Source organism: Lutra lutra, chromosome 3, assembly GCF_902655055.1.
Source record: "Lutra lutra chromosome 3, mLutLut1.2, whole genome shotgun sequence".
Classification (NCBI taxonomy): domain Eukaryota; kingdom Metazoa; phylum Chordata; class Mammalia; order Carnivora; family Mustelidae; genus Lutra; species Lutra lutra.
Genome location: NC_062280.1, coordinates 68,757,874 through 68,784,944, shown reverse-complemented (window position 1 = coordinate 68,784,944; position 27,071 = coordinate 68,757,874). Strand labels below are relative to the sequence as shown.

The following is a 27,071-nucleotide window of genomic DNA, read 5'->3' as shown; positions in this document are numbered from 1 at the left end:
CCCAAAGGTCAGATAGCCTTCCCCAAGTAACACTCCAAATTCGAAGCATTTTTTCGTTTGAACTTGTCTAATATGTGCACAGTTGCTATTCCAAGCATTAGGAATGTCTCTTCAACCTCATTTTAAATGGTGGTGTTCTCTGAGAGTTAAATAATGAAGCCGTTAAAATATAAAAGAGAATTTAAGACATCAGAGATTGTGAAAAAATTTAAGGTGTGTATGGACTACTGAAGTCTGAAAACTACCTACTCTAAGAAATTATCCCATTAATGATTTTAACCTTGACACTTAATGGTAATACAATTCTGACAGGCAATGTTCTGACATTAGAATACACTGTGCTTACATGGAAATATTTTGGCCCCAAATAAACAATCCTTATATTTTTAAAAGTAATTTGTAACAAGTATGGTTAAATGTGGTAGAACATTAAGCTAATTTACCAGGTCTACCCCTAATCAAGTTCTTAATAAAATCCTGTTTACCTTCCAGTAGTTTCACTGCTCCCACATTCTTCCTACTGTTTTTCAGGGCTGCCAAAGTACTTCTGTCATGACTTTCAAATTTGGCATTTTGAAAAGGTAATAGTGTCCTCCAAATATATTAAAAGTAATGTCTTGGTTGGTATAAACTTAAGAAAAATGTGAAAAATCCTCTACCTCTGTTTATATTCTTTACTAAAAATAACTGAGTTTAAAAAAGTCTTGAAAACAATTTGATGACCCAGAACTCTGTTGCTGCATTATAAATTCCTGACTAGGCAAAAATTAGAAGCTGACTATAGAAGTAGATCATTTTAAATTTGAGGCAGTGTCAAACTGAGATCTCTGGGATTTTTTAGAGGACTTATTAAAAAGGAGAAAAAAGGAGAAATCTTGTTTTGCTATTAGGGAAGAGCCAGATCTTAAAGGACACAAAGATATAGCAATTTTTAGTAACTCGTTCCTTCCACTTTATGGGGACTCAATTCCCAGAGTCAGAAAACCCTTAAAAAAAGCAGAGGCTGAGAAGAAAAACATTTAAAGTCTGTTAAATTCACGAATACAAGATACTGGTTTAAAAAGCTTAAAATGGAATTGAAACAATGTTTTTAAAGAGATTATTTTAAAACCTTGTCTACTGGGGCACCTGGGTACCGCACTCAGTTGAAAGATTGACTCTTGGATTCAGCTCAGGTCATGATATCAGGGTCATGAGATAGAGCCCTGTGTCAGGCTCCATGGTCAGCAGGAATCTGCTAGAGATTCTCTCTGTCCCTCTCCTTCTGCCCACCACCCCTACCCCCCGCTCTCTGAAATAAATTAAAAAAAAAAAAAACAAAAAAAAACACAGAGGCACCTGGGTGGCTCAGTGGGTTAAAGCCTCCGCCTTCGGCTCAGGTCATGATCCCAGGGTCCTGGGATCGAGCCCCTCATCGGGCTCTCTGCTCAGCAGGGAGCCTGCTTCCCCCTCTCTCTGCCTGCCTCCCTGCCTACTTGTGACCTCTCTCCTATCAAATAAACAAATAAAATCTTTTTAAAAAACACACACATAAAACACACACACACAACCCATAAAAAAGACCAAAAAAAAAAAAATCACCTTGCCTATTACTCATAACCATTGTGTTGGAGAGCACAGAGACTCAAGATTTTTGGCAGAGTAGAAATAAATACCACCAACACAAGTACCATGAAGCATAAATCCAAGATCAAAACAATGACACTGGAAGCCATGATATAACCAACTAAAAAAATATTTACTCAGCAGATTGTTGCTGTTCTAGCTTTCACAGAGAATTACTTATGTGCAGAAAAGTTAGAATAAAAGGCAGTTCTTCTGATAAAGTTTTAGAGGGCCCTTAAACATGTATAAAAACACTCTGTTCTATGTTGGCTCATCCTTTGACCACTAACACTGGAGAGGTATGTAGTTGTGTATGTGTGAGGGGTGGGAGAGACATATGTATCACAGTTGAATGAATAAGTGAAGCTCACAGAAGGAAGCAATGCCTAGCTCAATAGGCAAAGAAAGAGATATGCCTGGCTGTCATTCTTATTCAGAAGGCAGTTCTATGTTGAAATACAGCAAAATACAAGAACAAAAAATACCAACCACCAATCAACCAGCTGTGTGAGTACCACAAAAGCAAGCATCAATCAGTCTGCTATCACAGACATAAGTTCTGTTCTTATTTAGGCAATGAAGAGGAATTCTTCATTTTCCAGTCCTGCTGGTAATATATGCAAGGGTGGAAGCCTCAAATTTAAAGCTAAAAGACTGGCAACTGAAGCCCTATTAAAATAAATCTACAAATTTATAAAAGATTCTTTCCAAATACTGAAAAAGGAAGCTGGCCAACAACCTAACAAAGATATGTCTCCTGTGTTTTTATATAAAGAACTACTAAGGTATAGCACATCCAGAAATATAGTAACTTCTATGTGGCTACCTGCGGCCTATGCAGATATAGTCGGCTTCACCTCTCCTATACTACACCTTCCTTTGGTTGTACTAGCGAGATTACACATTTCTCTGCTTGTGGTTCTAAGAATCTTCTTCCTCTACCTTTTTCCACTGAAAACTCTCCTTGAAAAAACAAAAATTCAAGAACAACCCAAGAAAGAGAACAGATGATTGATTAAATGCATTCAGGGCTCTGTCTGAACCCCATGAAAAAGGAACTATACATTGCTAAGTGCCTATTACATGTTAGACACTGTGTTAAGCACTTTTCTATATATTTCCTTCATTAGCCTTAAGTGCTATTTTTATGCTCACTAATGCCAAACATGAAAATGCTCAAATTTAAAAGGCAAGCTTTTAGAGGCAAAGTTTTCTAACCCACTTCATATTACATTGAAAAAAAGCACCACGAAGAAAAAAGTGAACAGTGAGTCCATCCCAGATTTCTGAGGCCAGCTTTTGATATATAAATACGGGTTCACTGTAACAGTAAAGAACATTTCTTAAGACCACTAGGTTTCCTCAAAGGAGTTGAAGAACCAAATAGAGTCTCTAAATTCTGTCTCATGATAAACTATTCAAAACGTCAACATTTAGAATAAGGCAAATAGAAACGATAAGTGAAAAATGAAAATGAAAAAGTATAGCTTAAAATTTAACTTCGTTTAAATAGAATCTGATGTTCTGATCATGCAGCTTGGCCAACTACAATGTAATACTGGAGAAAAGCCAGACAGAAAAGTCAAGGCTTCAAAATTTAATACGCTCTCAAATGAAATTACAAGGCCTATCACAAGAAGTAACGTTCCCTACTTAGATTGGCCTTGAGACTTTTTTTTTTTTTTTAAAGATTTTATTTATTTATTTGAGAGAGAGACAGTGAGAGAGAGCATGAGCTAGGAGAAGGTCAGAGGGAGAAGCAGACTCCCCATGGAGCTGGGAGCCTGATGTGGGACTCGATCACGGGATTCCGGGATCATGACCTGAGCCGAAGGCAGTCGTCCAACCAACTGAGCCACCCAGGCGTCCCGGCCTTGAGACTTTCAATGGAACAGGGCAATGTCACATTTATCTGGAATTGCTGGACGATCAGGAATCACTTTATAACACAGTGGGTTTTTCAAATAACTGAAGCTAATTAAAAGGTAAACAAACTATTTAAATTTTTTATTGCGGAAAACAAAAATATATATGCCTTTATACAACATTTCCTTACTGATTTAAGTTTGTTATTATAGCCTTATTGTATAGGACTTATTGTACATCTGTTACCTGCCTTTTTTCCATTTTCCACCAGCTCTGTGAGCCACTGCAGCCTCTAAAAGCTCTTCCGAGAGCAAATGTATGGCTTTTGTACTAGACTATACACAGCTATGAATGGTGCTATGAGAGATACTCGCGTGCTTTTTTCCTCTACTCAGTTCAGAGTAAACAGCACTGTGCTTGAAAAGTCTGAACTGAGAAGACTGGTCTTTGGTTATATGTGAGGTTAACACTTTTTTTTCACACTTTTGTGAAAACTACAACACCCAGTGGCTCACTCACGTTCAGTATAACTTCTTATCAGGTTTGATCTATCAGTGAATCATTCTAAGCTATTAGAAAGCTTTCTGTCTTTCCCGTGTAGAATTAGAGCACCACCTTGTGTCAGAAACCCAAGGAAATGAGCAGACATCTGTTTTTAGATACCTTAGTTGTCCAAAGTTTTACTGTCCAGTCAAATGATGAAGTGACAAAAAGATGTGAGAAGTCCACTGCTCCAACAGCTGCATGACAATGGATACCAGTGATTGGTCCTTGATGTCCCTCAAACATCTCACTGATTCCAGCTTTGCTATTTCATAAAAGTGAAAATATTAGGGAACTCTCTTGGAAGTAGACTGCTTATAAATACATTTTATTAAGGATTATACATATCAGATTTTGACATAATTTCAATAAACCTAACTCTGCTCATAACACATCAGAGTAACTTATGTTGAGTGTTGCTCAATCCAGATTTGATAACACTACTAAAACAGTAAATACATTTTGAACTATAAACATGGTGTTGACAATACAACTCACAAGTCCAGTTATCTGAGGTGATGGAATAGAGAGAAAGGGAGGCTATCTGTAAGAGAAAAAATTCGGGCTACTAATTTTATATCAAAAGCTTTGACATGAAGGTGATCTGTATTTGAGATGAAATCTGGACACTACATTTTTTTTTTTAAGGAAGCAATTGATAAGGTACAGCTAGACAATTTCAAAACAGATTGAACAGCAGGAGAAATACTAGTCAATTTAAAATGTGTACGTGACATTACTACAAAATTATCAGCAGGATGAACTAAAGCTCAAAGTCCAAATATATCAAAATGGAAAAACAACTGAAAATCTTATTTACAACTTTAAGGGTCAGTATGAGCATGTGCATATTATATTTGTAACTGTATACATACAAAACCATAACATACCACAACCCGTAAGATCCAGAACATATCATGATCCAAAGTAACCTTTTATTTGAAACAGTATTTAAGTTTTAATTTTATATACCTGAACTCAAATACAATTTGTCAAAAAATAATGAGTGGCTCTATGACAAATCTCTACTTAAACAAGGGGCAATTTGTTTTAATGAGACTATTAAAGGGAGAAATTTAAATAATTGCAAATTCCAGTTTAGATTTACCTGCCATGGCGGCATGCTGTGTACACAGAACCTTCTTCACTTCCAACAACAAAGTTGTTGACATCTCCAACAGGGAAGGACATAGATGTCACAGCTACTGCCTTTGACTGTTTATGAACCAATTCCATGCTATCCTATGTAGAAAAAATTAAGGAAATTATTTTATAAAATTGCAACTTTTAATTTTCTTAGAAACAGTTCCAGTTTTAATTGGTTTATAAACAATTATTTTATTATAATACTTATACAAATTTACTTTGATTAAATGAAGTAGGTTTGAAAATAAAGTATATCATGACAAAGTATACCTAAGCAGTTAGGCTCATAGGCTGTTATCATAATACTATTATAAACATTTATGAAAAAACATAAGCTTGGATTTACATGGACTTAAAAAATAAAAATTTTGTCTCAAAATTTCAGTTTTCCAAGTTTACCTGTGGATGGGAAAGCATATCCAGACTCCATGAACAAATTTTTCCATCAGTAGATATGCTAATCAGATTGTGAGCATTTTGTGTTCCAACAACATTTACACAATATACAGGATGCTAAAGAAAGAGATAGTAAAAGAAGTTTTCTGGGATTATTTTGCCAAAAAAATGGAACCACTTTTACACTATAATCACAAGTATTCTGTTTCACATCAAAACACTCTCATATCTTGATGATATTTTTAATGTGAAGTTTGATGCCATTCTGTTGATTAATAAAAGCTTGTCTCAGAAGATAGATGAGTTTTTAATAAAACAGATTTCTAAAAAGACAACAATAAAAAAAGGTCTTCGTTCTTGGTGGCCAACTGATGAAGAATTCATACATCAAATGAAACACATTCTGAGACTACTCTGACAGACACTACTAAGTATTTAATGGTGAACCAGCACAGAATTCTAATGGAAATAACCTCTTTACTACTTACTGTGTGTGCAGCAGCTGACAGCGGAGTTCTCTGCACCGGAGTTCTTTTATTGCTGCGGTTATCCCACAGGACAATTTGGCCTGAGTATGTACCACCAACAACCAGATTTGGATGAAATTTTGCAAATGTAGCAGACATCACAGCTGACTGTAAATAAGTAAGATTTTTATATTTAAGGTTCAAATGGAAGAAGCCTGATAAGTTATGAAAACAAATCTATATGCAAACATTTTCCCTTTTAGTGTAAGGTATTAGAGGTTATAAAAAGAAGTAAGTTAATTTGTTTAAAATTTTCATTTTATTTCATAATATAAAAGTACACCTTTAGAATAGTTTTTTGCTTAAGTCAAATGTAATGTTTACATAAATGTATTTGAACCATTTATAAAGAAAGTTAAAAAATTATTTCATTTGATTACAGTTTTAAATCAAAAGACAACTGGCTCTAACAGTAATGTGACAACAGAGTATAAGCTAGTTTTGATTCAGTTAAGCATTTTTCTCAGAATTATGAGAATCTTTTAATAAAAAGATTGTAACTTATGCAACTAGAAAAGGCTTGCAAATTCTAACCTTCCATTAAACTTACTTTAAAAATCTGCATCTGTTTCCTACTTCAAACGTACGTTTCTATTTAAAACCATCTAGTTCCAAAAAAATAAAAATAAAAAAAAAAAATAAAACTATCTAGTTCCAACTCCTCAGGCCATGTATAAGTAATTCAGTGGGCCAACTGTCTAACTGTATATTCATCATATAAGTTCATGAGAACCTCCCTGTAGAAAAGACACTTTACAAAAGATTCCTTTTATATAATCAATCATAATAACAGAAAATCACAAATGCAAAGGACTTTAGGTGTGATTAAACATAAGAGATGTCAGAAAAGCCACAAAAGGCAGATCGTGTTGAACTGAAAAGTCTTGTTTTGTTAACATCTGTTTGCAAATATGAGGTGGTTTAGTAAATGCCAATCCAATGAAATCATTATGTTGACAAGAAAAGAAAAAAGGCACTTGTCTAAGTTCATTAATGAATTCTTAAACTTAGGGAAGACGGTTAAAAGACCATCTTACCTGGCAGTGAAACACATATTCTGGGGTAGTTTTTTTGTATTTCATATTCCACACCAGGGCCACACCATCAGGTTCATGAGGAGCATCTTCATTGTTATTATAGGAAGCCACGAGTAGCTCTGGATACTGTTCACAAGAATCAAGTAGGGAAAAAACTGCTATGCATAAGAAATGTTTCACATTCTCAGTGACTCAACGGTCTTTACCAGATTATTTGGAAATATAAATATTTAACATTTCCCCAAGCAATGTATCACGAGAAATGTATCACGAGAGTTATGATTACTGGGATGTAGTTACCGTAGTTAATTATTTAAAATGTTTTAACATTAAAACACACTGCAGTTTTAACCAAAGGATATGGTGAGCAACTGAAATTAATGAACCTGGGTTGTGGCATAAATTCAATCTTGAGTTTAAATTAAAGGATGGTTCCAATCCTTTCTTCCAAATATATAAAATAAATACAATAACATTAGAACCATCTTCCATTATTACTCTAAATGATATATACTGATTTAATTACACAAAGTTTCCATAATTAAGAGTGCCTATTAATTTTAATTAAAAAATGAATAACCAATTTTGTTACAGTTTACCTGAGATGACCAATCCAAACAGCTAACAACACGATGCTTTGACCAACGTTCATCAAAAAACTGCCGATTTAATGACAGTTTAGCACCTGCTTGAATCTCTCTACAGAAAAAGACCAAATCCAAAAAAAGAATGATGTTATAACTTATCACTCTTGATCGGAAAGTAACTTAAGTAACTTAAAGTAACATTGCTGAAGCCATAATTTTAGCCATTAAACATTACCCTTCTTTGTCTTCCAAATCCCTTCCGCTGTAGTCAAAGAAGATATTAATCTGCTCAGAAAGCGCTCTCTCTACAATTCTTGTAGAATGGTCAAAGAAACTTAAAAATTCCTCCGAATGTAAGATTTGTTGCTTTTCTTCTTCAGTCAGCTCATGAGGGGGAGCTGGAAAACAAATATTTTCCTGAATTCGGTCTAATTTATGTCCATCAAATCATGTCAACTCACTATCACAGTTTGGACCGATGAATGGCACATATTTTTTTCAACCAGATTCACCTCTTTGATTTAGAGGATTCTATCCTACTTTAACACATAAATAATAAAAAAAAAAATTTTAATAAGAATCAATAAAATTTTTGTAAGTTAATTCTTTAAGGTACCTTTACTATCATTTTCTTCATCTTTCTTTAAAGTTTTCTCTTCTTCAGGTTCAGTAGGGGGTTTAGGAGTCACTACGTCATCTTCTTCCTCTTCATCTGAAAAAAAAACAAAAACAAAAACAGAAAAACACAAAAATTACTTTTATGAAAATAACCGAACTTTCAAGCAACAGTTCAGAAGGTGTACAACTAACTATACATAAATGCAAAAGTAAACCACTGGCAAGACAGAACAAGTAAGAATAATAGCAATTTCATCAACACAATTTTAAAGAAATCAGTGGAACTTCTTGGTGTTTTACATACCTATGTGGTACCTCTAACAGTCATTCCAAATTTTGTAGCTACATAAACTGAAATAAGATATATAAGCAACTAGGACAAATTCCTCATGGAAATCTCTAAAAGCTTGCAAGCATTTATCATTCCAGACAGAACAACATGCAACTCCTGCATAGTTTTATGTAGCACGCTGACACATTAATGCTGTGGAATGAAGAAAATCAAATGTCTAAAATAGCGTACAGAGCTGGCTGCTTACTTGTGATCTGAAACCATCAGTGTCTAATGGGTCTTCATATGGCATAAAGACGGCTTACATTAACTCTCAGGTTGCTATTTGAGAGGCAGATTTTAAAGATAATAGCTATGAGACCACATTTTCTATTCTGTCATTTTAAATGCAAGTCTCATTATCTATTGTTGCATGATGTGGCAATAAGCGCTTAAAATCATGTTTTCTTAACTTGGAACAAAAATATATATTGAGATAATAAACAGTGTTTATAAGAAGACTTTATTACTAAATCTCCTCTCCAAACCAAGAACTTAAACTCACTTACTTTAAAATGTTGTAGAACATACAACTCTGCATACCTTCTCTCTTACTATGTACTGAGACAGATTTTTATGAAGAAAATGCTTCTTTTTATTGCCTGAACAGATGTGTCATTTGTCTATAAGGGAATGGCAGCAGGCGTCTGCAGCAGAGTGCATCTTAAGTAATGAGGGCCTATTCAATAAGGGGACTTGTTATTTATAGTCATTTCCCCGACCCATGTTCAAAATTATCTAAAGCACACATACATGCTCCGTACACAAAAGAATGGTCAAGGATGGGAACCAGCTGCCAAGTCATGGTCCCAGCAGCCAGGCCAGCTGACTAGATAGCAATAACCAGATGGCACTGCTGGGATTGTGTCTTTCTGCTACAAGGTGGCAAAAGGATGGCACAACATTCTTCCGCTCGGCTGCTTCCAATCCCGTCTCTCCCCAATGGTGAGCCTGTGCAATTACCCACACTCCAGGAGGCCTACAGATAAGCCTTTACCCTGCAAACAAAATGCAGCTCGTAGGCCACACCAGCTGCCAAACCACACACATAGTGTTAGGTTTGGAGAGCTATGAAAATCTTTCTAAGTCTATAGTATTAGCAATAAAAATATAACTGTACCTGTAGGAAAGAAAGCTTTAAATGACACTGTATAATGCACACAATGATACAACCTCCAACTTAATCGAAATGATAATGACGTATGCCAATCCTACATTACTTGAAATTGAGCGATTTTTACGTTCTGACAAGTTTACAGAACTAGGATAAATGGCACGAATGATTTCAATATATGCTCATACTTTTGAACCAAATGGTGAAGGTTAAAATTTTTCCTTTCAAGGGCCTCAATCAGCCACAAAGGAAAACAGTAATCACTGTCTTTTCAGCCAGCCCAACCGCATTTGTCAGCCCTTTCTCCGTCAATGCAGCCAGAGCAATCAACCTGCCAAACATTCAGAATGGAAAAACAATCTGAAAATACAGGGTATAATGCACCTGCCAGTGAAAATGGCCATTTCAAGAAAAGCTAGTGATCTCAGTGACCCCGCTGAGGAGGCGGTGGTGCAAAGGGGAAAGAACACGTAAAAGAATTCTTAGTGATCGCCACTCTCTTGCACATTGACACTTCCTTACAAAGCATGCCAATTACAGCTTTTGTGCTACTTAAAAAAATGAAAGCTTTTTTGGGGGGCAAAATAATCACACAGAAAAACAGAAAGACAGTACTCCTTTTAGATGAATTCTCATATACAACAGATTATTAATCTGAAAACAGTATAACTGGTGACAATTCTATACTGTGCTGCTCAAACATGATGAAATTATACCATAAAGTCACCTGTAGGTATAATGTAATAAAACAGTTTAATTACACTTAACTCAGAAGTTGACTTTTAGAATAATGATATATTTACTTAAATTAAAAATTAAGTTTGAGTGTATATATATATTATATATATATTATGTTATATATAAATGCATTATATATATAATATATATATTTCCATTTTCTGACTATCAGTTATCCTAACCAGTTTTGTTTACTAGCAGGGTTTATGGTATGTAAATCCTAGAATCAAGGAGAGGGATTTTGAGACACCCTGGACAGGTCATTCTTGAGCACTGTGAATTATAAATTACAGCCTCCTATCCACATTGTATTTTCCTCCCTCAACTTTGTTGCATTATATGGCTTCTAAGTACTATTTCCAATGACAGGTGTCAAATTCCTGTCATAATGCATATGGTCAGTACTTTAGTGCTAAGTGACCTCATAATCTACATATTTAACAGAAAAGATCTTGTTTATAGACCATCTTTTCCTTCTAAAATTTAAAATGTAGATGAAGTATGCTAGACAGTGATCTATATCTGCCTCTTACATGGCATTTGCTATGCCTATTTGCCCACATAGATCGGTTTAGTTGTGGCTGAATAAGGAGTTATCAACTATTTAGATACATGTTTTCAGGATTTTGTTTTAGAGTTAATGTACATACCTCTCTTTCTACATGGATGAAAAACTGATTTAAAAACTATGACAGGTCAAAAGATTAAGCTAAATAAAATTTCAAGAAACAAAAACCCAAATCATCTGCTCTTCTTAAAAACTACAAAACACCATATTTTTATTATGAAGTTGGTCTTAAACAATTATCATATATGTCAAATATTTGGTAAAAATGCCCATCAGTAACATCAGACCAGAGAATGTTTCTCTGAACAAATACACTTCTCTTTTTAAAACTAATATGATAGTTGCTAAAGGACTACTGACATGATCAAAAATATAGTATTATAATTCTGAAGATTTTCTAAGCTAGTCCTTATTACATGATAAACTATAATGTATTTAAAACAGCAAAAGAATGCAACAGAGCAGGAAGACTGAAAAATGGGACTGCCATGTCACATCAATTTATTGATGAATATTCATTGCAATATGCTAAGTGGTTAACTCCATGCTTTCTCTGACAGGGAATCTAAGGTTATAAACTGAGCAGTAAAGAATGCATAAAAGTAGCAGTTACTTTTAAAATGACAAATCTCTTGTCAATGAACGCTAAGACTAGGTTTAATGAGCCATTGAATTTTTACTTTGAGTTAACATCAAAATTGTGATGTATTTTGGTGAGATGGAAAGAAAAGCTGCTCTGTAAATTAAGCTGCACCTAGAAATAACACCAAAGAATGAAATTCCAGTTGTCGGAATAATCTGTTACAACGGAGTAGGTTAATCAAAGTTAAATCATCTGTAAAATGGGTGGCTTTTGTTAAGCTGAAGGAAGGAGTCTTCAGAACAAGTTTTCTCATCTGTATGTCACATTACACTTAAGAGACATCTAAGCTAAGAATAAGCCACAAAGTACATTTTGAATTATTTTAAAATGTTACAACACATTTAACAGGTAATATGCAACATCCTAGGAAATCCTCACTAAACACTGATACTTTTTAAATCTATCACTTATCATGATTAATTCTAACTATGAAGTGAAAAACAATCCCCTCATTGGTGCATTAATGTTCAGAAAATGTTTGTTGTCTATAAATGTATCATGTAGTTTCATCATATTGGTGTGCCATATTTTAAGATAGTTTTAATGTCCTATAGAGTATTCTTAATTTACAAAGTAGCCTTATTATTTATGGTATACCAAGTTCTAAAAATCAGAAAATTTATTGCATATAAAAATGATTTAATTTTCAAAAATTCAACTTGTGAATAACTTTACAAAATCATAAAATGAGATTAGAGAAAAATGATTTAATTATTAGTTTTTAAAATATAAGTTAGATATGAACAGTTTTCCTACAATATTTTCAAAATAATCCTTTCTTTTCTAGATCAAAATCATTTTGAATCGCTTCATTTCAATCCAGTTGTCCATAATTTCATCTATTTATACCTTACTCTTTAAAATCATATTATGAGGGGCGCCTGGGTGGCTCAGTGGGTTAAAGCCTCTGCCTTCGGCTCAGGTCATGATCCCAGGGTCCTGGGATCGAGCCCCACATCGGGCTCTCTGCTCTGCAGGGAGCCTGCTTTCTCCTCTCTCTCTGTAGGGAGCCTGCTTCCTCCTCCTCTCTCTCTGCCTGCCTGCCTCTCTGCCTACTTGTGATCTCTCTCTGTCAAATAAATAAATAAAATCCTTAAAAAAAAATAAAATCATATAATGAGAACCTTATGTTGGGACAAAGCTTCATGAATGGATCAATGGAATCCATTCCTTTTATATTTTTAAATATCTAGAATGATATGCAAGATCTCCTGGATTTCTTAATAATTTAGATCTTCGGGGCGCCGGGGTGGTTCAGTGGGTTAAGCCGCTGCCTTCGGCTCGGGTCATGATCTCAGGGTCCTGGGATCGAGCCCCGCATCGGGCTCTCTGCTCAGCGGGGAGCCTGCTTCCTCCTCTCTCTCTGCCTGCCTCTCTGCCTGCTTGTGATCTCTCTCTGTCAAATAAATAAATAAAAAAAATCTAAAAAAAAAAATAATAATTTAGATCTTCACCAAGGGAAAATATACAGCAGTTTTTAAATTAGTAAATATTTTGAATACAGATCTAATGCTAACTTGGGGGAAAAATAAGAAAGAAGTGAAATTTTAATTATAACCGGGTCTTTTTTATACAAAGTTCAGATTTATCTAGACAGTATTGGCGTCACTGACATAGACTTTGATATCTGTGATCTCATAAGTACTACATTTTTTTCTGATGCCATAATTTCAGATATGCTGATTAACAGTCTTTAAGATTAAGAACACATGCTTTAATTTTCAATTATATTTATACTCTCAAAGATTCCCTGAGGGTTGAAACTCATTTATTACGTCTTATTTATTCCAGAATTTTTTAAAATTCAGTTTTGGACAAGGGTAATTTTTACCGGGGGCCCCACAAATTTAGTCTACCTGGAAAGCATGGATTACAGACAAATGTTAAGATCATGCAATAACAAACTTAAGTTATTTACATATGATGCTTTTCTAATATATTATAAATACTAATTGACATTTTCCTAAGGAGAAGTATCTGGCTACTAAACCTATACCAAAAGTAACTGTAAAACTTCACACAGATAAAAAAAATTGGAATAGTATAAGAACTGTACTTGACTGAAAATCAAAACCAGGTTCTGGCTGAGCCCTATGGTCACCCACCGATTTCTACAATTGATGACCAGAGGCTCATCAATTAACTTCTTCAGGCCTCAGTTTCCTCAGGTGTAAATAAACTGATAATATTAGATAACATAGGATATCTTTTTTTTTAAAGATTTTATTTATTTATTTGTCAGAGAGAGAGAGAGAGAGAGAGCGAGCACAGGCAGACAGAGTGGCAGGCAGAGGCAGAGGGAGAAGCAGGCTCCCCACAGAACAAGGAGCCCGATGTGGGACTCGATCCCAGGACGCTGGGATCATGACCTGAGCCGAAGGCAGCGGCTTAACCAACTGAGCCACCCAGGCGTCCCTAGATAACATAGGATATCTTGCTCTTTAGATAGATCTTTAAAGAGCAAGAAATCCTATGTTATCTAAGATCTATCTAAAAATAGCAAGAACCACAAAAATCTATACGGAAAAGGTAGATAAAAAATAATGCGATTTTCAAAAGAGTTAAAGACTTTTAAAAGGTAAGGGAAGAAAAGTAACTTTTCCAGAAGTGTATCTGTGGGCACCATGAGAAGCTCTTTACCTGCAGAGAGCGAAATTGACTAAGGTCACATGTTCCTAGTCAATTTCATTCACAGTAGGTGCTTTAAGACTGCAAAGCACCTCAGTTCAGAAACAGTACTACCAACTTACAGAGTAAACTTGAAAGCAAGAAGATGCCTAGAATGGAGAAAAAGAAAAACAAGGCAGAATAAAAACCACTGCTTTTTAAAAGAATAGATTCAGCCATTTAAAAAAAAATGGTAGAGTTAAGCCTAAGACCAATTTTTATCTTCAATTTAGTAACTCATATTACTCCTGCACTGATTACACTGACTACCCAAGTTTAATTTACTCCTCTGCTACACTCAAATTGTAATTTCAGCAATTTTGTCTCATGGTGAGTTTTGGAATTTGTTACATAATTCTTAAATGGAAACCAACCAGGCTAAGTTTGAGAACCACTGTATTAAAGCAATGGATAAGTACAAGCAGTGTTAAGCACAAAGTGTTTTCATTATAAAACATTAATTTCAGGTTTTTTCTTTCCCTCTTTCTAAAACTTCCACAAATTGGGGAAAGAAACTTAATGGTAAGAGCCCTAGACACAAAAATAATTATAATAATATAGAAAGGAATTGATCTCATTTTTATAAATAGTTCCAAAAGCCAAGGATGGCCCCACAGTATCAGGATAAATTTCTCATTCTCCTTCACTTATATAACTTAAAAAAAAAAAAAAAAAAAAAAAAAAAAACAGTAGGGATGGCTGGGTGGCTCCGTCGGTTAAGCATCTGCTTTCTGCTCAGGTCATGATCCCAGAGTTCTGGGATCGAGTCCTGCATCAGGCTCCCTGCTCAGTAGGGAGTCTGCTTCTTGCTCTGTCTGCTGTTCTTTCTCTCTGACAAATAAATAAATAAATAAAATCTTAAAAAAAAAAAAAAAAGGATGACCTAATGCCTCCATATATAGTGTATACTCAATAAAACTGTAGAATATGAATACTTATTAGGTTGCAAATGAATAAACATGGACCTTTAAGAAATTAGTATCTAAGTCTAGTCCACATAGGAAAATTTTTAAAGGCACTGGTGCTGATGCAGACATACTCATTAGAAAGAGGGCTGAGTTCACTTACCTTGTCACTTTCACCTCCAATTAGTAAAGATAAGAAAAATTACATTTAGCACTATGAAAGATCAAAGCTGTTTATTCATTACTCTAGATAATTACTATAAAATATTATCCGGATGCAGATACACCAATAAAAAGTTAATTAAACCACACTATCCTTTAACAAAGTGTTCTTCAAACTACAGGCCTAACTAAACCAATAAATTGAGCACATTATGGTCATTTTTCTTTTTTTTTTTTTTAAGATTTAATTTATATATTTGACAGGCAGAGATTACACATAGGCAGAGAGGCAGGCAGAAAGAGAGAGAGAGCTGGAAGCAGGCTCCCTGCTGAGCAGAGAGCCCAATGCGGGGCTTGATCCCAGGACCCCAGGATCATGACCTGAGCCAAAGGCAGAGGCTTTAACCCACTGAGCCACCCAGGCACCCCTATGGTCATTTTTCATTTAAAAAATGAAGTATAACAAGAGAAAGGGAGATGTTACTTAGTAAAACTTTTATTTCTGTTATACATTTGTATCCATGCCTGTACTATATTACACTATAAACTGGAATTTTTATCATAGGTTAGTACCATAAAAGCATGAAAATGCTGCTTCAGTGGCAGCATGAGAAAGCTCACCTTAAAATCAGACTAGGTTTAGAATCTTAGCTATTAGCTCTATGAGCCTTGATAAACTCTTTCAGTTTTACCTTCTTCGTGTGTAAATAAAACCTATACCTAACTCTTACAGTTTTGGTGAGAGGACTGAGATAATGTAAAGTGCTTCACACTGTACTTGGATGTGAGCACTCTTTGTGTTTAAAATTTTCAGCTATTAATTTACACATAACATTTGAAGAACATTACAAACGAATAGCTAAAATAATATATTTGAAAGATGTTAACAGGTTCAATTTTGTTCAAAGTATTCAGAGGGATACCTAGAACACAAAATAACAACACATCTGTATCTACACAGTTTGTCACCATGGAACTCAAGAAGGCTTTAAGGAGAATCTATAATAGTTTCATTTATGGATCTAAGAGCAAACAAAGACTAGAATATGATATAGTCATATTAAAAGCAAGAACTGAGACTAATCATACTTTTTTACCCAAACTCATCAATAATTATACTATAGCATTAACACTTGAAAATAACCTATTTCCTAGTAGTTATTTCCAGAGTAAATGCATGAAAATAAATAATGCAAGTAGGCAAAATCATACTCCTGAATTAATTCCTTCACCAAAAACTATGTTCTTACCACATGACAGGCACTATTCAACCAGGCATTATAGCAATGAAGAAGAAACAGTCTCTATATTCACAGAAAATCCAACAAAGAAAAAGTTTGGTGATGCTAAAAGCCTTGCCCCAAATAATTTAAAACTGAAAAGAATACAGTTTATCTTGTGCTTCTGGATCATCAGCTTATCTAACAAGTAATGATCTTTCAAATTTTTAATTATTTACAAAATAAAAACAGGAAAAAGAATTAAAAAAAATTTTTTAAATTTATTCGACAGAGAGAGATAAAGCAAGAGGGGGAACACAAGCAGGGGGAGGGAGAGAGGGAGAAGTAGGCTTTCCACCAAGCAGGGAGCCCAATGCCGGGCTCGATCCCAGGACCCTGGATCACGACCTGAGTAGAAGAGAGACGCTTAACAACTCAGCCACCCAGGTGCCCCGGAAAAAGAATTTTTTAAAAATGCCAGTCTTATACAGCTCTACACTCAAATTAGTTCAATGGGAATAAGTTACATGTTAACATTTAAAAATTTACACACATCTCAAAATAAGCAATTAAAAATGCAAATTTCAAACTGGATAAAATCAAATGTGTATATATATATATATTTATGTGTGTGTATATATACAGACAGAATTTTAGAAAAAAATACATCCTAGAAAACTGGAAACAAAATATTAACAGTGGTTATTACACAATGGAATCATGACATTTCCTCTTTATATCCTTTCTGCATTTTTTAATTGAAGTATAACTGTCACAAATATCCTGTTAGTTTCAGGTATACATCATAGCAATTTGGTATTTTTAAACACAACAAAATGAACCTAACAATATGTCTAGCTATCATTTGTCACCATATAAAGTTATTATATTATTGAATATATTCCCTATGCTGTACATTATAACCCCATGACTAATTTATTTTATAACTGGAAGTCTGTACCTCTTAATCCCCTTCATCTATTTCACCCACCCCCAATGTCTGCCCCGCTCTGGTAACAACCAACAGTTTGTTTACTGTATCTATGAATCTTGTTTCTGTTCTGTTTGGTTTTTTTAGTTTTTTTTTTAGGTGAAAACGCAGTATTTGTCTTTCTCTGTCTGACATATTTCACTTAGCATAATACCCTCTAGATCCATCCATGTTGTCACACGTGGCAATATTTCATTCTTTTTATGGCTGAGTAATATTCCATCTCCTTTACCCATTCATCTATTGATGGACACTCAGGCTGCTTCCGTATCTTTGACTATTGGAAAGAATGCTGCATTGAAGAGAGGGGTGCATATACATCTTCAAATTCGTGTCTTTGTTTTCTTCAGATAAATACCTAGTGGAATTGCTAGATTGTATGGTGATTCTACCATTAATTTTTTGAGGAACCTCCATACTCTTCTCTAGGGTATCTGTACCAATTTACATGCCCACCAACAGTGTACAAGGGTTCCCTTTTCCCTACATCATCACCAACTCTTGTTATTTTTTGTCTTTTTGATACCACCCAATCTGACAGGTATGAAGTAGTATCTTTAGTTTTGATTTACATTTCCCTGATGACTAATGACGTTGAGCATCTCTTCATGTATCTATTGACCATCTGTAGGGTTTTTTTGGAAAGATGTATATTCAAGTCCTCTGACCATTTTTTATTTTTATTTATTTTTTTTTTTAAAGATTTTATTTATTTATTTGACAGACCGAGATCACAAGTAGGCAGAGAGAGAGAGAAGAGTAAGCAGACTCCCTGTGGAGCAGACAGCCCGATGTGGGGCTCGATCCCAGGACCCTGGGATCATGACCTGAGCCGAAGGCAGAGCCACCCAGGCGCCCCCTCTGACCATTTTTTAATTTTTTTTTTTTATATTGTCTAAGTTCTTTATATATTTTGGGTATTAACCCCTTCTCAGGTATATGATTTGCCAAATTCTTCTCCCATTCAACAGGTTGTCTTTTAGTTTGGTTGATGGTTTCACAAAATCTTTTTAGTTTAATGTAATCCCATCTATTTATTTTAGTCTTTGGTGCCAAAGTCTGAGGAAACTGATCTAAAAAACTATGTACAGTTAAGACCGATGTCAAAGAGCTTACTGCTTATGTTTTCTTCCAGGAGGCTTATGGTTTCAGGTCTTACATGGAAATCTTTCATCCATTTTGAATTTATTTTGTACATGATAGAAGACAGTGGCCTAGTTTCATTCTCTGTATTTTCTATATTCTCCATGATATGATACTCTAATAATTAGGAAAAAATTATTGAAAAAAAAGGAATTCTTCACTTAAGCTGAATATATGATAAGCATTACCCAAAATAGCTTCAGAATGCTTTACATTTCAAACAATCCAAAATGCATTTCATAAGTATGATGGAATAACTAAAAATAAATCTCCAAATTATTAGATGAAGAAAACCAGCCTAATATACTTTTTAAATGAGTCACTGTGCCCTCATTTGGGCTATTCTGCTCGCTTGTTTGAGTTAACATATATAATAACATAGCTTCAGAAAGACAGACATTAAAATACTTGAATATACTAATTAATAAAATATTATTTTCCAGAAATTATGGAATCTTGCAGTATTCGTATTCTCCATACTGTTAGTTCAACACTTTACCTTTCCTTTTTTCTTTTAAGGTGGTTAAGTCTCAGGATTACCATCAGTGGCTTTTTTTCTAGAAAGATGAGGATTTTTCTCCTGTGAAAGCTATTTTACCAATCAATGGAGCAGTAGGAATGAAAAAAATGTATCCACAGACATGAACATTCACATGATCAAGTAAAAAAAAAAAAAAAAAAAAAAAGACCTGGATAAAAATATTACCCTGATTTCCTCAAACTTTTTGAAGTGTAATAGTATGTACGACAATGTCAACCCTTTTTGGGGAACAAGATGAAAGTGAACAGAAAAGTTTAAGGTAGTTATTTCACTTCCATCCTTACTGGGCAGGGAAAGGAGAGTTGTTAAAAAGTACATAGATTATAAATAGGTATAATCCTAATTTCTTTTGGTATATATAAGCATGTAAATTTAAAGATTTTCTTTGGTAATAAAGGTTTCAAGACCTTTTTTTTTTTTTTTAAAGATTTTATTTATTTGTTTTACAAAGAGAGAGATCACAAATAGGCAGAGAGGCAGGCGGGGGGGGGGGGGAGCAGGCTCCCCACTGAGCAGAGAGCTCTAGGCGGGGCTCGATCTCAGGACCCTGAGATCATGACCTGAGCCAGAGGCAGAGGCTTTAACCCACTGAGCCACCCAGGTGCCCCACAATAACTTTTTTTCAAGGGGGGGTGGCGGAGGGACAGAGAGAGAGGGAATGAGAATCTTAACCAGACTCCATGCTGGGACACGGGGCTTGATTACACAACCCTGAGTTCATGACTTAAGCCAAAATCAAGAGTTGGATGCTGAACCAACTGAACCACCCAGGTGCTCCAAAGATTTTTTTTTCTCCATTTTGTTTACCTGTATTTTCTGGGCTTTCTGAAGTGAATATTATTTTTGATTCTCCTTAATGGAGAAACATGGTAATGAAACTGAAATTTTAAAAATAAATTAAATATCTGATAAACAAGGTTTTAAATGTTTGATATTCCACAATTAAAACAGGAATAACTTTTCCTAGTCAAAGAGAAAAAAATGTTCCTTATGCACAGACTGCTAAAAAGAAAATTTATTCTTGGACCACAATCCAAAATATCAACAATTCTAAAAATCCATAACTCATTTGGTGGTAAACCCTGATATGACCAGAGGTAAAGCTATTTATAATCATTATTTATTTTACTTGGTTTGAATATTCATATTTTCTACTGTCAAAATATTAATGCCCAAGATGCTGCTAGAATGTTTACATACAGTACATATATTTTACTAGTAACTTTACTATATTCTGACAAATTCTGAATTCAAATACATATGTGGCTTCAAAGGTTTCAGGTAAGAAACTGTGGACCTGTACTAGGGATATTATATAAATCCCTTTTATGTGTGACATAAATTGATTAGTCTAACTGGAAAAAATAAGAACTATCATATTAACTTAATGTTTGAATTATTAACTATCTGATGAGATTTTAAAAATTAGTTCCCAGTATAAAAATGTTAACTCCTTCTGGTTTAAGAATCAAAAGACTCCTGGGGTGCCTGAGTGGCCCAGTCTGTTAAGTGGCCAACTCAGCTCAGGTTATGATATCAAGGTCCTGGAATAGAGCCTTGCATCAGGCTCTGCGCTCAATGGGGAAACTGCTTGAGGATCTTCTCTCTCCCCTGCCCTCTGCTCCTGCTCCCTCTCTCTCTCTCTCTCTAAAGTAAATAAATAAATCTTTAAAATAAAAAAAAGAATCAAAAGATGCAAAATTCAATATAATGCTTGCATATACATCTATTACACACAGATTAAAGTCTGCATATGAAATCAACATTATAAGAGCCCTTAGATCATAAAACCAAAAGTTTAAGAATTAGGTCTAGATTTGTTCATTAATATAGATAACAATGACAGCATACCAGAATATCATATGCTCTACAAAAAATAATTTACATTGTTTCATTTACTGTGTGATACACTCTTTTAAAGGATTCCCCTCAGTGACAGAGAAATAGAACATTCCTAAGCTTTCTTGATTCTAAAGCATCATATATCAATGAAAAAGTGAAGACTAAAAACTTAAGTTTTGTTTTGTTTTTTTAATAAATATATAATGTATTATTAGCCCCAGGGGTACAGGTCTGTGAATCGTCGGGGAAAAACTCAAGTTTATGTTAACAAAATTAAAAACCATAGTTTATACTTTAACTTCTAAAAGAAAAAGGTTTAAAGCTCTAAGAAACAAAAACATCAATACCTAAAAGTATTAGTTTTAAATGTTTCCCTAAGAAATTACACCAAAAAAAAAAAAAAGAGGAAGAGAAAAAACAATCTATTTATTCAATATGGGAATTTAATGATCACCAAATTAAGAATATTCACTCACCTTCTTTGGGTTGAGCCATAACTGGAGTCTGAGTTTCCTTTGTATACGTGACGATTTCTCGAGGAGGAAAGTCAACTTGTGTAATTTTAGCCATTCCAAGTTTAATAGGTCCTCGTCTAAATAAAGTGAAGACAAATGTTTTTAAATACAACAAATGAAACATTTAAACTACATCAAACCATGTTATTTTGGAAAATTAAGAATTAAACATTGTGTATCCAACATTGTAATTTAAATCCCTGTTTTATTCAAGAAATATCAGATGAACAACAAATTGGCTTTATTTTAACAAAAGAACTTAGAAGGTAGCAAAAAACAAAGGTATTTCTGAATCATTCAAGATGTTTGTTTTTCACTTTAAAAAGGCAAATAATTTAGTTTCTTAGAGCAAATGTGTGGGTAATAATACAGTAGGAGGATAGGAATTTCGGAGTGACTACTAAATATGGTTGGTTATGAGAAATGTTCTTAAAAGGGATATGATTCAACTTTTTTGAAGAGGCAGATATATGGATCTCAGACCACGTTTAGTTAGTTTCTTCACCATTAGGAGACTTAAGCTTTAAGAATGAAAAATAGTTTCTGCTGAAGACCTTCTTTCCACCTATATTTTGCAGAAATTGAGAATCATACAGTCAATTTTGATTTCAAAATGAAATATTTAAACTTTTAAATCTCTAATCTCTGCATGGTCAATACTGTCCTTGATTCATATACAGACAAACTATAATGCAGATATTCTACTCCTGCATTAAAGTAACAGATACTTTGAATACAAGAAAACTGTTAAAGTCACTTCTGTCTTAAAGAGGGAATACATTCTTTTTTGACAAATAGAAGAAAAGAACTGTAGCTGAGGAATATAGATCAAATGAAAGATATCTTTTATTAGATATATCGAGGATCTTTTCTTGATTTATTAGATGTCTAAATACTAAATCAAATAATACAGTATGCTTACAAGCTCCCCAAGAAGTTCTCAATTATACAACTGTCTAAAAGGATATTAAGTATTGATGTAATTTCAGAATGTCAATCAGAGTATCTGAAATATATACATATATGTAATAATAACCACTTTCTTATAATAAAATTAGTACATTAAATGGGTTAGTTTTCTTTAAGATCCTAAATGTGGGCTACAATAAATTTTTTAATGTGTTTTCCACTTTAGGAATATCTTAGCTTTAAAGGGAAAAAAAGCATATAATCAAAGAATTAAATGGGAAAACCTAAGTAGATTTGAAGTAATCTCATATTCTAAGAATAAAATTTGAAATACAAAACATTGTATTCTGAATTTTAAAATGTAAACTACTTGAAAAGTAAATCATTCATGTATCTGGAAAAAAACGGCTAAGCCAAGAACAACATTAGAACAAGTTACCAACTTGGCTGTGTATAGTCTAATTAGATAAAAATCACATTAGAACAAACAAAATACTTAAGATTTAGGAGTAGAAGGGTAGGGAGGTAATACCTCACTTATCCATTTTCCTGAGAATAAAGAAGCAACCAAGGTTGGGGGGAGTCTCAGGGCAGCCAACAGAGAAGCTTCCAGTTAATGTACAAGAAGCTCATATACTTTTCTTACATGCCCTAATTCAAGGCTTATTTACTCTTACTTTAGACATAATTCCAAAAGGTATGATCATGTGTTTTAGAAGGTGCAAATTATCAAATTACTATCTGAGTATGGCACAATGGCAGCACCAAACATAATTTGCATTGGGATTATAATAAATAAATGAGTGAATAAATGAATTAAAGAATAAATCAATAGCAATCTGGGGCCATAGTGTAGAAGACCAATAGCTCTGTTCCTCTTAACATCTTAGAAATCATGAGGAAATTTTAATACAGGAAAACAAATTAATACTTATATCAGGTAACCCAGAAAAGGTTCAATTATATGTAGAATACATATCAGAAAAAGTCTGGGAAGTTTATAATCCAGGTTAGAAAAATTCACATCAAAGATATAGAAATAATCAAAGGACTCTGGACACTTAAATGGTAGAGTTATGGTACCTAGAAAATCAGATACATAAAATATTTCTTTCACTAATGACAGAGGATAAATGAGGTGTCACAGTAAAATATTAACTCTTTTCCTAACTGTATAATGTACATTAGAAATTTAAATAAAATTAGGAGTTTTGCAAAGAATCAAATTAATTATAGAAGAGGGAAGGTAAAAAATCTATTCAAAATACCCCAAATCGGAATCTGAGTGAAGCTGAAGAACTGATGGATCTGTATCCCAATGCAGCGTCCTAAATGGTTGTAGGACAACCATGAAGCGTTAGCAAAAAAGGCCATAAGTTAGTCAAGCAAATACATTCTATGAATAGGTAAAGCTAAAATACTGTTCACAATTAAACACCACATGTTCTGGTTAGTATGAAATAAATACCAGGTTATCACTCAATGTTCTACTGCACACCATAAGCATAAGTTGGTTAAAGATGCAAACATATAACCCAGAATAGTTAAAAGACAGTATTTTCAGGTTACAGGAAACTAATATTGCCTTATAATGGACAAGAACAGCCAAAGCATCCAATAACACAAATATTATTTTTGGATAACAAGCTAGGCTATAAAAAGTTAAAATTTTAATTTTCTTAATTAAAAAAGCATTAGTAAAAACATCTTAGTTAACATATTATAATATTGCCCAAAGCATTAAATGTGTGCAGAAAATTGTCATATTGCTAAAGGAAATGAATCAACACGTAAGCCTTTTGGTAAGAAAACCAAAGACTATTCCACTGGGATACAAAAAAGCTAAAGTTTCCAAAATGTGACCCCTGCGCAATTTATGGGTTAAGCACAGCCTTGAGCTTACATGTCATCTGCTTTAGAAAACAACTAAAGATTTCTGTCTCTAGGGAAAAAAAAATTTTCCCAGGACAAATATTTTATGTTCAAAGGACTTACCTAAATTAACTAAACTTCTAGAAAGTATCAATTCTAAATAAATATTTGGTTGTGTTTTAGCCTCGCCTACTGGGTAAATGACTTACATGGGATCTTTTCCACCTAAGCCAAATCTTATACTACTAGAACAAAAGGTACATTATCACATGGGCATTCTTACAAGTTAGCAGTATATAAGATAATTATGTACAATACTGTATGATATTCATAGTCCCTATTAAAAAGTTAAGCACAATATATGTAATACTATCATTTTTGGCTATATATATACTCATGCATATAAGTTTTTTTTTTTTTTAAGATTTTATTTATTTATTTGACAGAGAGAAATCACAAGTAGGCAGAGAGGCAGGCAGAGAGAGAGGAGGAAGCAGGCTCCCCGCTGAGCAGAAAGCCCGATGTGGGGCTCGAACCCAGGACCTGGGATCATGACCTGAGCCGAAGGCAGCGGCTCAACCCACTGAGCCACCCAGGCGCCCCATGCATATAAGTTTTAACAAGCAACTGAAACAGCTACAATATTTAAATACAACAAATAAAAAATAAATTACAACAAATAACTTCTATATGTTAGCTAATAAAAAAATATATAAATGCAACAAATAACTTCTATATGTTACCTGTATAAACAGTTTATCAACAAAAACACCCAGATGAATTGAATTAGAGAAATTCTTCATATTAAAAATGTAAGGACGGGGGGCACCTGGGTGGCTCAGTCAGTTAAGCATCTGCCTTCGGCTCAAGTCATGATCCCAGGGTCCTGGGATCGAGTCCCGCATCGGGCTCCCTGCTCAGTGGGGAGCCTGCTTCTCCCTCTCCCACTCCCCCTGCTTGTGTTCCTCTCTCGCTATGTCTATCTCTGCCAAATAAATAAATAAAATATATTTTTTTTAAATGTAAAGACGGGGTGCCAGAGTGGCTCAGTTGATTAAAGCCTCTGCCTTTGGCTCAGGTCATGATCCCAGGTTCCTGGTATCAAGCCCCACACTGGGCTCTCTTCTCAGCAGGGAGCCTGCTTCCTCCTCTCTCTCTGCCTGCCTCTCTGCCTACTTGTGATCTCTGTCTGTCAAATAAATAAATAAAATCTTTAAAAAATAAAAAAAATTAAAAATTAAAATGTAAATAAAGATTTGGGGGTTTAAACAGGATTATGTATATGCAAAGAAAAGGTCACTATGAAGATCTACTTTGTACTAAGCAATGAACAGCAACAAACTTAGACTTTGTTAAATCAGAAGGGGTTCTATTAGGTGCGCTCCAAGGAATATGACAGGTGTAGTTGTTACCAGTTACCTACAGCTCCTTGTTGAGGATGTCATTTAAGTCTAAAATTAAGCAAAACTTTACTTAAAAATATACCCAGTACTGAAAATACATTGCACAACATACAGAATTATGTTTATTACAGGCATCAGTAGACATATAAAGTAAAATTCCAATATAATCGAAAGCCTGAAAGGTAAACTGATTAAGAATGGGAAAAGAGGGTGCCTGGGTGGCTCAGTGGGTTAAGCCACTGCCTTCGGCTCAGGTCATGATCCCAGGGTCCTGGGATCGAGTCCCGCATCGGGCTCTCTGCTCAGCAGGGAGCCTGCTTCCCTCTCTCTCTCTCTCTGCCTGCCTCTGTCTACTGGGATCTCTGTCAAATAAATAAATAAAATCTTAAAAAAAAAAAAGAATGGGAAAAGAAACAAGAAACATGGATTACCCAATTGAGTAACTGTCAGCTACATTCTAGAGATAACAGAAGTGACTAAGAGAACTAGAAACTTAACGAATTCAACTCCAAATCTGCAGAATTAGGGAGATATCACTTTTCATGGCCTTTTATAATTATTCATAAACTATAACCAGGCCAGAAATTTCTGGCATTTGGAAATAGTGATTCGGGTATGTCTTGGTAATGTCTAATATATCTTTTCCTACCCCTTGAGAGTGTACTAATCTTGGACTGTCTTCCAGTTAACAGAGTTCATTGTGTGGGTTCATACACCTCACACATCTTCATGTATTTCTCTGTGATACCTCTTCTTAATCTCTTTATTCTTTCATTACCAACATGCCTGCTCAATTCAAATTCATTCTGTTTCATTCTCAGATCTTAAGATTCTTTTCAAGGGCCATATATTTAGAAATGCTATTATTTCACTGCCAATAGCACCAATTAATCAACAAGATTAATTCTCTCTCTACTATGGAATCTGGAGATGATGTAGTAGAATTCATAGTTTTTACTCTTGTATGTATACATATAATACATAAAAAAGAACATATGCAGCCCTCTTGAAAATTAATCTATGGTCTCAAAGGAGACAATGTATGTAGTAAGATTACCAGGTCATCTCATTCAAAAAGAGGAATTTTTTTTGCTCTCCTGTTAAACTGAGAAGAAACTAAATTTTATATTCATTCTCTAATAAGAACAAACCCCTAAAGGTATTTAAATACCTGTATTTTTG

The 27,071-nt window shown here is 34.3% G+C and overlaps 1 protein-coding gene across 4 annotated transcripts in view; it reads right to left on the bottom strand.

Moving 5' to 3' along the window:
- The window catches only part of DYNC1I2 (dynein cytoplasmic 1 intermediate chain 2), a 56,529-nt gene that overhangs the window by 12,699 nt on the left and 16,759 nt on the right, over window positions 1-27,071 (bottom strand). For 2 of the 4 annotated variants that reach the window (XM_047722156.1, XM_047722155.1), the window contains exons 5-14: window positions 23,883-23,942; window positions 21,667-21,782; window positions 8,324-8,419; window positions 7,943-8,105; window positions 7,720-7,819; window positions 7,121-7,246; window positions 6,045-6,191; window positions 5,560-5,673; window positions 5,123-5,256; window positions 4,135-4,279 (exon numbers count right to left, since the gene is read on the bottom strand). In XM_047722156.1, the coding sequence (XP_047578112.1) occupies window positions 4,135-4,279; window positions 5,123-5,256; window positions 5,560-5,673; window positions 6,045-6,191; window positions 7,121-7,246; window positions 7,720-7,819; window positions 7,943-8,105; window positions 8,324-8,419; window positions 21,667-21,782; window positions 23,883-23,942 (1,201 nt within the window). The remainder of the gene's footprint in view (window positions 1-4,134; window positions 4,280-5,122; window positions 5,257-5,559; window positions 5,674-6,044; window positions 6,192-7,120; window positions 7,247-7,719; window positions 7,820-7,942; window positions 8,106-8,323; window positions 8,420-21,666; window positions 21,783-23,882; window positions 23,943-27,071) is intronic. The other 2 variants (XM_047722158.1, XM_047722157.1) reach the window with 1 other exon arrangement.